The 12,039-nt window shown below is 47.3% G+C and overlaps 2 protein-coding genes across 2 annotated transcripts; one reads left to right on the top strand and one right to left on the bottom strand.

Moving 5' to 3' along the window:
- The first annotated feature begins 269 nt into the window (after positions 1-269).
- cactin lies at positions 270-4,793 on the top strand. Its single transcript, XM_047027667.1, has 10 exons — positions 270-764; positions 933-1,575; positions 1,794-1,889; positions 1,982-2,127; positions 2,248-2,410; positions 2,519-2,633; positions 2,769-2,961; positions 3,060-3,182; positions 3,291-3,676; positions 4,058-4,793. Exons 1-10 carry the CDS (start codon positions 472-474, stop codon positions 4,546-4,548), a joined length of 2,649 nt encoding a protein of 882 aa, XP_046883623.1. The 5' UTR covers positions 270-471; the 3' UTR covers positions 4,549-4,793.
- An 81-nt stretch (positions 4,794-4,874) lies between these two features.
- Positions 4,875-11,774, bottom strand: sema4e (semaphorin 4e). Its single transcript, XM_047027669.1, has 15 exons — positions 11,274-11,774; positions 9,655-10,137; positions 9,311-9,456; positions 9,125-9,187; positions 8,766-8,864; positions 8,566-8,665; positions 8,375-8,485; positions 7,969-8,120; positions 7,713-7,891; positions 7,438-7,594; positions 7,062-7,284; positions 6,852-6,967; positions 6,529-6,686; positions 6,318-6,370; positions 4,875-6,210 (listed from the first exon to the last, which is right to left on the bottom strand). Exons 2-15 carry the CDS (start codon positions 9,758-9,760, stop codon positions 5,552-5,554), a joined length of 2,322 nt encoding a protein of 773 aa, XP_046883625.1. The 5' UTR covers positions 9,761-10,137; positions 11,274-11,774; the 3' UTR covers positions 4,875-5,551.
- Between the last annotated feature and the right edge of the window lie 265 nt (positions 11,775-12,039).

Genomic DNA, 12,039 nt, shown 5'->3' with positions numbered 1-12,039 from the left:
ACAACACGAACATAGATCGCTACATTTGTAGCAGATTATGTGAAAATGACAACGTATAAACATTAGGTAGTAATTAATATTGCAAACTCGCTTGATAATTTATCCACAGCATCTGTGAAAAGATACACTCTGTACCCATCCCCCTCTTTGATCCCCCCATTGTCCATAAACTACTATCAGAGCTGTAGTGTGACGTTTATAGCATGCGTCGATGAAGAGTTAAGGCCCCACAGCTCATCCAATCTCTTTGCCGGAGTAATAAAGAAATACATTACAACATAATATATATAGATGCCATACATAGTAAAACACGGGTTTTCGTGTTCTCAAGCTAAAATGGATCGGTGTATGATTTGGAATATTTCAGTCAAACTACTTTTGATGTCTTATAGTTTTGTTAGTGTAATCTGATTCACACAACCCCTATTTACGCGACATAGTTGAAAAAAGACCCAATCAAGGAAGTGTGGCATGGATTCGAGAAGGTATCGTCGGTCCCGTTCTGGTTCTCGTAATCGGGATCGGGGGACAAAAAAGTCAAGAATAAGTCGATCGCGGTCTCCCGAAGATAGGAGAGGTCGAAGCAGGTCCGCAGAGATGAACAAAACTATCCGGAGGCGTAGGCGATCTAGGAGTGGAGATTCCGTTAGCAGTGGTGGTTCAGTAGGCCGACATCGGCACCAATCCGGCTCCAGAAGTGATACGGATGGTGAAAAGAGGCGAGAAGGACATCGTATTAAAAACAAACCAAAAGACCGATCCAGGTACAGTCAGTTAGGTCAACATTTTACCCTGCTTCGTAGTAACAAAATAAGGAATAAAGCCTAAGCAGTGTAATCGTCCTTTAGTTATAGATGCTATGTTATTGTTCATTCACGCTCATAAATACGTCTTATGTGCAACTTACTGAAACTATGTTTTCCATTCCACAGTTCTGAATCTGATGATTCAAGACGAAGGACAAAGAAACCCCAAAAAGCCAGCCACAGAGAGGACAAAGGAGGGAAGAGAAAGGGCAGGGGTCAGTCCCAGTCAGACTCAGGTTCCAGTGTAGAAAGGGGGACAGTGAGGGATGGAGGCAGCAGTGACAGAGAGTGGAGGAGAAGGAGGAGTGCTGACAGAGGCAACAGAAGCCCAGTCAGAGACAGGGAGAGGGGCAGGGACAGTGTGAGGAGTCACGATAAAGACAGAAGCCAAGACAGAGAGCAGGGACGGAGAAGTGAAGACCGAGTGCCAGAGAGGAGCGGAGGGAGGGATATTGGAGCGAGAAGGAGACATCCCTCTGGCTCATCAAATTCCTCTGAGAGCTCTGGGTCAGACGGTGGAGGCCGAGGGGTCTCCCCCGGGCCTCGAGGTGCAGGCACCTCGGTCAAGGAGGAGAAAAGAAAGCAGAAAGAGATGCTTAAAGCTCTGGAGACGCCAGAAGAAAAGAGAGCCAGAAGACTGGCCAAGAAAGAGGCCAAGGAGAGAAAGAAGAGGGAGAAGATGGGCTGGAGCGAAGAATACATGGGCTACACAAATGCAGACAACCCCTTTGGTGACAACAACCTGCTTGGCACATTTAAATGGCAGAAGGTGAGTGACCCCCCCACAAAGTGGGCATTTGGAAACAACTGGTTTCTCTTTAGTTTATAGATTTATTTGTTAGATGTTAATAAAACTGCTGAGCATTCTGTTTTGGTAAACCAGTAGGTACTAAACCTGGTATCTGGAGATCTGTCAGTTGGATGTTCATTGTTGCTGTTGTAGTCAGCATGCGAAACATCTGTGTGTGTCCTTGTTCTTGTGGTTAGGCTCTGGATAGAAAAGGCATCGGCCACTTGGGAGAAAAGGAACTGAAAGACAGAAACAAGCGCATTCAGGAGGACAACCGCAGAGAGCTTCAGAAGGTGAGGGTTGTGTGGACATGTGTGGGTGTGCCTAATTTATCCTGAAAGGAGAAGTGGTAAGAGGTCTGTGTGACCATGTCTGTGTGCCCCAGGTCAAACAGCTGCGCCTGGAGCGGGAAAGAGAGAAGGCCATGCGAGAGACCGAGCTGGAGATGCTGCAGAGAGAGAAGGAGGCGGAGCATTTCAAAACTTGGGCTGAGCAAGAGGACAATTTCCATCTGCACCAGGCTAAGCTACGGTGAGTGGGCACCCTCCATGGTTGCCATAGCCCACACTCCTGCCTTCCCACATAGATCCACATCTTTTGGTTCCTCCCCCCTCTTCCCTAATTCCCATCTCCCACCCTCCTTCTTTGTAGATCTAAGATCCGTATTCGGGACGGCCGAGCCAAACCTATAGACCTGTTGGCCAAGTACATCAGTGCAGAGGATGATGACCTGGCTGTGGAGATGCATGAACCGTACACCTTCCTCAACGGACTCACAGTCACAGACATGGATGATCTGCTTGAAGACATCAAGGTGTGTTTGTGTTATGTGTGTGTGTGTGTGGAGGTATTCCAGTGTCTATCCATCTGTGTGTGTGTGTGTGTGTGTATGCATGTGTCTAAGAAGCTGTGCTGTGTGTAGGTGTACATGGAGTTGGAGCAGGGGAAGAACGTAGACTTTTGGAGGGACATGACCACCATCACAGAGGATGAAATCAGCAAGCTCAGGAAACTAGAAGCTTCTGGGAAAGGGCCAGGTACGGAAGCACTGCTCACTGACTGGGATTCACCCTGTGTTAGCACAATACACAGAATAAGTCCTCCTAGTCGTTCATCGCTGACCTCTCATTTCCTGTGTGTTCTCGGCTCCATTCCCCTCTATCCGTCTCCAGGCGACCGTCGTGAAGGCATCAACACGTCAGTGACCATCGATGTTCAGACGGTGTTCAAGGGAAAGACCTACAGTCAGCTGCAAGCCTTACACCTGAACATTGAGACCAAGATTCGAGCTGGAGGATCCAACCTTGACATAGGTTACTGGGAAAGCCTGATGCAGCAAGTCCGTGTTTACATGTCCAGGGCAAAGTGAGGAGTTATGTGTGTGTGTGTGTGTTTGCCTCTCAAACATCAACCATGACCAACCAAAGCATCAAAACAGTGGGTTAACAGTGTGTGTTTGGCAGGTTGAGAGAGAGACACCAGGACGTGTTGCGTCAGAAGCTGTTCAGGCTGAAACAGGAACAAGGTGTCGAGAGTGAACCTCTGTTCCCCATTATCAAAGAAGAACCAGAAGAAGAGCAGTCTGAGTGAGTTGGGACAGCCACGCACACACACACCTGTACCAAACGTGTACACGCACTGACAACCACATCCACATATGATGTCTCATTGGTCCAATCTGTAATCTTTCACAGAAGAGAGAAGGAAGACACAACCGCAGAAGAGCCTGGCCCCTCCTCCTCCGGCCCCTCCACCAGTCAGAGCAAAGACAAGAACGAAGAGCAGGAAGAAGAGGCAGGCCCATCGGCCACCACGGAGGGAGAGAGGGAGGGAAAAGAGAAAGACGGGGGCGAGAAGGATGACGAGGAGGACAAAGAAGAGAAGGATGGGGAGGAGAAGGGCGAGGAGTCGGTGTTGACCGAAGAGGACCTGATTCAGCAGAGCCAGGCAGAGTATGACTCAGGCCGCTACAGCCCCACCCTGCTCCAGCCGTCCGAGCTTCCCCTGGACACGCACACCATCTCTCCTGACGAGGACCAGCACAGCCTGGAGCTGGCACGGAGACAGCTACGGATCACAGGTAGGGAGCTACTCACACTCACTCACAGAACACATCAGCGGAGTCAGGTGGCTAAGCGGTTAGGGAATCGGGCTAGTAATCAGAAGGTTGCCAGTTCGATTCCCGGCCGTGCTAAATGACGGTGTGTCCTTGGGCAAGGCACTTCACCCTACTTGCCGTCGAGGAATGTCCCTGTACTTACTGTAAGTCGCTTTGGATAAGAGCGTCTGCTAAATGACTAAATGTAAATGTAAACACATCCTCACATATGGGACGCATCTAGCCACTTCTAGCCTTCTTTGCTTATCGCCTTCTCTGACTGTATTGTGCACAAGAGTTGTTCCAGACATTCACAGCGTTTAATGTCGTCTTCTCTGAACCACTCTCTATCTGCCCACTCAGGGGAGGCAAGCGAGAGCCCAGAAGATGCCTTTGTGCGCCGAGCCAAAGAGGGTATGGGCGGTGACGAGGCTCAGTTCAGCGTGGAGCTCCCCCTCACAGGGAAGATGTACCTGTGGGCTGACAAATATCGTCCACGGAAACCCCGCTTCTTCAACAGGGTCCACACTGGCTTTGAGTGGAATAAATATAACCAGACCCATTATGACTTTGATAACCCTCCACCCAAGATTGTCCAGGGCTACAAGTTCAACATTTTCTACCCAGACCTGATCAACAAGCGTTCTACCCCACAGTACTTCCTGGAACCTAGTCCCGACAACAAGGACTTTGGGGTTCTAAGGTTCCATGCAGGTCCTCCATACGAGGATATTGCATTTAAGATTGTAAACCGCGAGTGGGAATACTCACACCGTCATGGGTTCCGATGTCAGTTTGCTAATGGGATCTTTCAGCTCTGGTTCCACTTCAAGAGGTACCGCTACAGGAGATAGAACCCCACAGAACCTTCCATGATGGGATCCTGACGGACCAACGACCCAACCTCTGGGTTTCTGATCCATCCATAATCATTCAGTGTATAAAAGGAGCTTTTACTAGATGTGATGTTTATGGCTTCTAATCCTACCCAAGGAGTTGTCACAGTTAGTTGGTATGTTAGTTTAGTAAATGCAGTTTTCTCTTAAATGTACTGTCTCTTCAATTTCACATTAAAGATGTATTTTTCTTCTTCTTTTAATCAGTTGTTAATACTTCTTTAAAGGTGAGAGCTAGAATTGATTACAGATCTAGTGGGCCCTTTTTTTTGTCAAATAGTTGTAGCCCTGTCTTTCAGAAACAACTCCTGTCTAAGCTTATCCTTGATGTACAAACATTCTTAGCAAGTTCATTCATGCCCCAGTTATGCCTGTTGGCTGATTCTACATTCAAGAACATTGAAATCTTGACACAGATCAAATATTTAATGAAGTTAACCCAAATTCAATGGCTAACAGTTATCCTGAGAACAATTGTTTTAGAAATTTAGAAATGAGGAAATTTGATCATTACAGAATTTCTTATCCTTAAAAAACATAGATATGTAATTCGTAATGTGAATTTACACTGTTTGTTGTTATGACCTTGAAAATAGATTCAGCTATAAACAGTTGAAAAACATACTTTATAAAGACAATATAATTTCAGTATGGACATGGCATGAGTCTTTCTCAGCTGGAAGTAAACAATAATGGCTGGGTTTCCCAGATTCATTAAGAAGCTCTTAACTCTAAGAGCGTTCTAAGAGCGTTCTAGAGCGTTCTTAGAACGCTCTTAAGAAGCTCTTAGCGTTAAAAGCTTCTTAACGAATCTGAAATCATATTTCAAAGTTTGGAGTATTTCACAGTAACTTTTTAAATTTCTTTCAATCGTATTGCTAGGTTTCTGGGTCCTTTAGCAGTGTTTTTTACCCTAACCCTGTACAGTCATAACCCAGTTCCAGTTTTAATTCGGGTAAAATCACATCTCTGATTCATCAATGTACTGCAGTGAGTTGAGGCTGACTCTGGATGCACCCCCCTCTGGAGACTCCCCTCCCACACCAGCGTGGTTGTTGTTCCCGCTACAGTTCACATGAGAGACTAGGGACTTGACCTCTGCCACCCCAGGCTCTGCTTCCTCTCGCGTGGACACGTTAGTGCCCTGGTCTGGTTCACTTGGGCTCTGCTCTTTTCTTGCCCCTCTTCCAACCCTACAGGGCAGGCGAAGATGCCCCTTGTAGAAGTTCCAGACCAGCAAGGCAGCCAGGAAAATCGCCAGGAGGCCTACAGAGGCCTGCAGAGCAGCCAGGTTAGCAGCCTCTGTCTGGGCCTGGGGTGAGGTCGGGTCCCCAGGGTTTCTCCCAGAGCCTGCAGCTATCCTCAGCAGGTAGTCAGCCACGGTGGTGGTGTACTCCCCTGCGTGGGACTGCTCCAGGGACACGCAGTGGTAGCGGGCTGCATCGGAGGCCGAGGCGTTGAAGATGAGCAGGCTGTTGGGGAGGAGCTGGTGGTGGGGCGACGACGGCAAGGGGTGGCCATCTCGCAGCCAGCTGGTCTTAGCCAGGTTGGAGGAGGGGGGGCACTTGAGCTCCCGGTTTCCCCCCAGCCACACACTCATATTAACTGGCTTCACAGGGTCTATAGCAGGACATAAGTCAGAATAAGATAACACAAAAAAGACAGACTAGGTATAAATAAAGCTTCACTAAGTGTGAATGTACATACACAGACACACACAACCTCACCAGTATCTGGGCAGAGAGAGGCATCTCCCGCCTTGACACTCTGGATCAGGTGACTGAAGAACCGGGCACATTAAACATAGTTTGAGGGTGAGCGTTAATTCAAGCGTCAAATTGAGCTTCCATTTAGGAAGCAGCGGCCCGATGAGGACCTCTCACCAATGTGTAGGCATGGAGACAGTTTAGGGTATGTGGAAGGAGCTGGGCATGCTACCTGTGTGTGGGAGACAGGGCGGTGCACTGAGCCGTGGTTCTGTCCCAGCCACAGTACGGGTCTCTGGACAAGACACAGTCCACACAGGACAGAGATCTTCCACAGCTGGCCAGCTGCATCTGCACTGCTCCATGCTCAGAGCCTGCATACAGCTGACCCTACGCACAGGCATACATATATGTATATGAAATCTATTATTCATTCACTTAATCACATTTCTTCCTCCCCCTTCTGTCTTTTTCTCAATCACACACACTAGAGTAGGCAAAAACAATGGTGTACAACTCCCTATAGATCAGAAGAAGTTGTGAGTTGTGTGTTACCATGGCGCTGGAGATTTTGAGGACTTTGATTGGCTCTGGGGGTTGGAAGAGCTGCACGTCCTCTATGATGAACATCTCTCCATTGAAGCTGATCGCTTTCAGCACACTACCCGCCACTGAGGGGAGGCAGACAGTCACAGCCAATCAGTTTGTTGCACACAGACACACACACAGACACTCAGACAGACACACACACAGACACACACACACCTGTGCCTATGAACATGACATGGTATTTCTCTCCGTCCAAGGCCTGTGTTGTGTGGACTATGATGCGTGTGAAGGCAGGTCCCCTCCTGACCAGCAGCGGTTCCTCCCCCAGCGGCAGCACAGCCTGGTCCATGAGGGGTCTGTCCCTGATGAACTGGAGGGTCCGGTCTGGCAGGTCCAGAGAACTATTGATGCCCTGACTACGAGCCTTATCATCTATACACTGGTGGAGGGAAGAGAATCAGGAAGAAGGAGTGAGAGAAGATGAAGAGGGCAACAGTTAACTTGAAGTGTATGCTCCTGTAAAATAGTTCACACAGACAGACAGACAAACACACACATAGCCTCAAAGCTGGAGGGAGGCAGGATGACTCACAGCTCCAGGGCGGGGGGAGGGGACGTCTCCGCTGTACATCACCCACTTCACAAAGGAGGTTTCCACGGTGACCGGGGTCTTGTACTTCCCTTCTGAGAACACCCTGCTGATGTCCGCAACACGGTAGGCACACACAGCCGACAGGTCTGTGGTGTCGCTGGAACCGGCACACGCGCGGAATTCAAATAGATAGCCAGACAAACATCACATGCAAGAGACGAGAAGACACACAACATTGCACACACAGATGCGAGGGGCAGCCCGGTAAAACTCACGACTGTGGAGTGAAGACTGCGTAGAAGAGACAGCTCTCCTGGCCCTGCTCGGGGTCACACCAGAGGAAGGTGTCTTGGATGATGTAAGGTAACCGGGACCCTAGGACTGGACAGTCCACCCTGGCCTTCAGGAAGGACGTCCACTTCTTCTGCAGGGTTCTCTGGCCCCCTAGGTCCCCCTGACAGAGGAAAGGAATCGTGCATGAGGTCGAGTGAGACACTGATGCTTTGACACGACACACACTCACATACACACCTTGCATACGTGGGCTACCCGGGATACCACCAGTTTGCTGTAGAAGTCATACTCCACTGCAGTCTCACTGAAGAACAGGTACACCTTATCGTCACCCCCGGCAACACCGCTTTCACTATCTGGCATCTGGGCCATGGAGATGAAATTAGGCTCTAGGACAGAAAATCCATATGAGAAAATCCACACACCAAACACAGATGTGAAAGCTCACAGACTGTTTATTCAAAACTAAGCACAAACTAATGTACAAATAGCAAAGGCACACATAAAGAGACACAAACAAAAACATCCACATACAAAAAAACTGACATACAGACCAACACCCATGTCTACACACAGACAATACAGACCAACACCCATGTCTACACACAGACATAGAGCCACACAGATAAAGGAGGGCTCGTACCGTGTAGCCAGGAGCTCTTGAACTCAGTGCGTATGGAGACAGGGGAGCTACGCATGACGATGGGCTCAGAGCCCAAAAAGTTCATGGAGGTGGCAGAGTATAGGTCCTCTCCTGGCAAGACAGAAGGCACAAAGGGTCAAATGGGGGCCACAGACATCCCATATGTCTTTTTCCTGGACATCCATACTCACCAACCATGATGGAGGAGAATCTCTGGAAGGGATCGAAAGGGCACTTTCCTTTGCCGTCTTCCTTTTTGTTCTCGAGAATCAGTTTCCCATCTACATATGACTGCACAAACACACAGTCCTTTACTCTTCTGTCTGTGCAGAGGGATTGACTTTGATACTGTCTGTACTTGATAAAAAAAAGGCCCTTTCTGTGGGCTCACCATGAAGTCACATTCTGGGTTGAAGGCGTTGGTTCCACACACATACATCCTCCCATCCTCCATGGTGTGGAGTATCCTGATGAAGTTCTGACACTCTATCTGTAACGATACGCTGGTCGGTTAATGGATCTGTTAATAGACTAATATTGTTATTGATGTGCTGGGATGTAGTCTTGAAGGATATTGAGTCTAGTCCTGGAAAAACCATACACAGATTCAAAACTGAAGTCTGAGTTCCATAGCCTCTGAAGCGGGCTTAATCTGTATCCAGACAAAAGTGCAGAATGTGGATATGAAAGTTGAATGTTGAGAGTCAACTAGCCCAGAATGTGGATATGAAAGTTAAGGAGTTTACTGACCTGAGAGTCCTTTCCTTTGTTACTGCATTCTTGCTGTTGCTTCAGGGTTACTTTCCAGCTCACCTGGGAGAGAGGACCACAGATGATAAAATTGTTTCCAAAAACTCATCTCTCCTTTATAGCATGTCTTGGAACCGAGGGAGAGCCAGGAGCCATGGAGAGAGGGGCACAGAGGAGCATTCTTACATAGGCCATCTTGCTGGAGATGTCATGGATGTCCAGTGCGTACACGTTGTCTCTGGCTCCCAGCATCAGAAGCCCCAGGTCCTCCCTCAGCAGCATGGTGGAGTAGTTCAACACTTTCTCCTCCCGAAACTCACGGAAATGGTCTCCTATGTAGTCAAGTTTAACCACACATTTGAAGGGCACAGTCACTTTTCTTTCAAACCTTTTCAATGAGTAAACTACTGTTTTAGACATAATGAAACACATACGACAATGCAGTTCAACATTACTGACAAGGTAAAATAAATGAAAAATTAAAGGAACAACCAAATAAACAATATTAGATTCCATTGCAGCACACTCACGGTGATAAGGTACAGTTTTCCTGGGAATGCAGTGTCGAAGTGTTGTGTCCATGGCCAGGACCCGGGAGAGGAGCCAGACAAATGCCAGCAAGTTTTGAAGATGCATATCTGCTGTGTTGAAACTGAAAACGGTACAGTCCTGTGGTAGCTTGCTCCACACAGCAATACGTTAGCTCACAGGAGCAAACACTACAAGGGGGTAGCTACTAGAAAACCTTAAGAGTCAGTACAAAGAAGCCAGTGGATTTTGTTCTCATGGTGTTCCTATATGGCCAACTTGTTGTCTTGGTTGTGTGTATGGTACACTGGAGGTTACAGAGTGGGCTCCAGCTGGAGGAACCTCTCATTGACCCCAACAGGGAGAATTTCACAGGGTTTTGAGGTCAGGATGATGCAGCCAGTCTCCAATAAAGGCTGCTGCTTTTCCTTTCACTGGCCTCTCTCAGAAGGAAGTCCATGGTAAGGTGGACGGCACAGGCCTATCTGGAAGATAGAGAGATAGAGAAAGAAAGAGGGTTAGACCATCTCATAAACACAGAAATATCTGAGAAGCGGAGATAGAGGTATGAACTGTGTGGGGTTAGCCAAGAGATAGAGAGAGAAAGAGAAAGAAAAAGAGGGAAGAGGGAGGTGGGGGTGCGGAGAGAAGACAAGAGAGAAAGAAGAGAAAGCTAAAAAGTAAGTGAGAGGGGGTGCTGAGAGATGGATAAAGAGCATGGTGTGAGCTATAGTGTGTGCAGCAGTAATTCTGTCACTGCCATAGTGATGGTAATGGTGGGGCATGAAAGCCATTCAGCGGGGTGTAGGGATGTCAACTTCAGCTCTGCTGCACCCTTAAACAGTAGCACACTCTCAGAGTTCCAAACAGAATACCAAAGGAGCTATATGTGTGGACTAATAGTCAGACACAGTTTAATCAGAAAAGTACATGTTTTTTAATCAGTCAATCCACCACTTAATTTCTCGATCATTATTGATCATGCGTTCTCAAGCTTATGTTGTACAACAGAGAATAGACACCCTCAAATACATATAATAACCCAGGTCTGAAGACAGTTTTTATGACACACTGAGTGCGAGTGACTCGCTGTTACAGTCAGGGGTCCTACTGTTGCGATGTGCTGAAGCATGCCAGAGAATGCAGATTAGGAAACCTACTCTGCCTCTGGGACCAGAGCTTCAATCAGCCAACACATCTGCAAAACACACCCGGGCTGAGACAGGTATTCCTCCAACCACTTACCTACGGATTATTATGCCACTACCCACTGCCTTTCTTATTCTGTTGGGTTGGACTGATTTTAAATTACGCTGGTCATTAATAGTTCCCCTAGCAATGCTATTGTGTACATTATTTCTAGTCATTGCCAATAGTAATAACACATTATGCTACACATACATTGGAATAAGCAAGAAGGAAGAACGTTAAGGAGCCTTCAGCCTGACATTTACCTGTTGAGGCACACCCATATTACAGTAGACAAGGATTAATATGGAGAGTTGAAGCGCTTCACCTGCAGTCCATAATTGACATTTTCTCGAATGTTTTGGGAAAACTACGTATCGAAAGCAAACGTTACATGTATTTGTGCACGGGAAAAGTAAAATACATAACTTACCTTGAAAGTGCAACGTTAGTTTAGATTTTTTGATTGTATGAGAAAACGTCCTGTGTGTGTCGCTTTCAGTAAAAACAGCACAAAACCCAGCCAAGTGCTTCCCAGAAAGAGTCAGTAGCTAAACTGCCGTCCCCGCTCCCCCTCTGTCTCTGTCGGGCCCGCTGAAAGGAACTGTTGTCGGCAGTATTGTTGAGGAGAGTTTAAGCGCTCACGTCCCGCGGTGAAAAAGATCTGAATGGCTACCGCTGCTGCTTTTGGAGACTCCTGTTGTTGGCGCAAAATATTCTTCCATTTGAACAACGAAGAAATAACGAAAGGACTGTATACGTTCTGCAAAAACTGATCAAAGGTCAGTTACGTTCTTTTACCTTAAATTTTGGTTGGTGTTTAAAAAAAGGATTTATGGATTTAGATCTGTGCCTACAAGGAAGTAGGAAATAATGGTCTTGTTCCGACAGGTGCTTTGCATCGACTCACTACATTCGAGTTACTACAGGACTGGTATGAGCCGTACAGGGGTTTTATGATGGGGTTGCGAGTTTCTGAGTTTTAGATGGCGGAACAAACGTATTGCAGTTCTAAAGTAAAACGTCAGGAAATGAGTATGCTACACATGTTTTGAGCATCATTCATACCAAATCCGTTTAATTCACTAAGGTAAACGTCAATAACACTGAGATTATCAATAATTGTAACCTTGGACTTGGGTATAGAAATGCACATGAACATAATGTATAAGGATGAACCCTTGCATGCTCAATCCCAG

Source organism: Hypomesus transpacificus, chromosome 10 (assembly GCF_021917145.1).
Source record: "Hypomesus transpacificus isolate Combined female chromosome 10, fHypTra1, whole genome shotgun sequence".
In the NCBI taxonomy this organism is placed as follows: Eukaryota; Metazoa; Chordata; class Actinopteri; order Osmeriformes; family Osmeridae; genus Hypomesus; species Hypomesus transpacificus.
Note: the sequence above shows the minus strand (reverse complement) of the source record. Positions and strands in the feature narration are given on the sequence as shown.

Coding starts and splice junctions, on each gene's coding strand:
- cactin (XM_047027667.1), top strand. CDS start 472: ATGGATTCGAGAAGGTATCGTCGGTCCCGTTCTGGTTCTCGTAATCGG. Junction 765..932: donor AAACCAAAAGACCGATCCAG/GTACAGTCAGTT, acceptor TCCATTCCACAG/TTCTGAATCTGATGATTCAA. Junction 2,634..2,768: donor AGCTTCTGGGAAAGGGCCAG/GTACGGAAGCAC, acceptor ATCCGTCTCCAG/GCGACCGTCGTGAAGGCATC.
- sema4e (XM_047027669.1), bottom strand. CDS start 9,760: ATGCATCTTCAAAACTTGCTGGCATTTGTCTGGCTCCTCTCCCGGGTC. Junction 8,121..8,374: donor CAAGAGCTCCTGGCTACACG/GTACGAGCCCTC, acceptor TTTCTGTCCTAG/AGCCTAATTTCATCTCCATG. Junction 6,968..7,061: donor TGTCATGTTCATAGGCACAG/GTGTGTGTGTGT, acceptor GCCTCCCCTCAG/TGGCGGGTAGTGTGCTGAAA.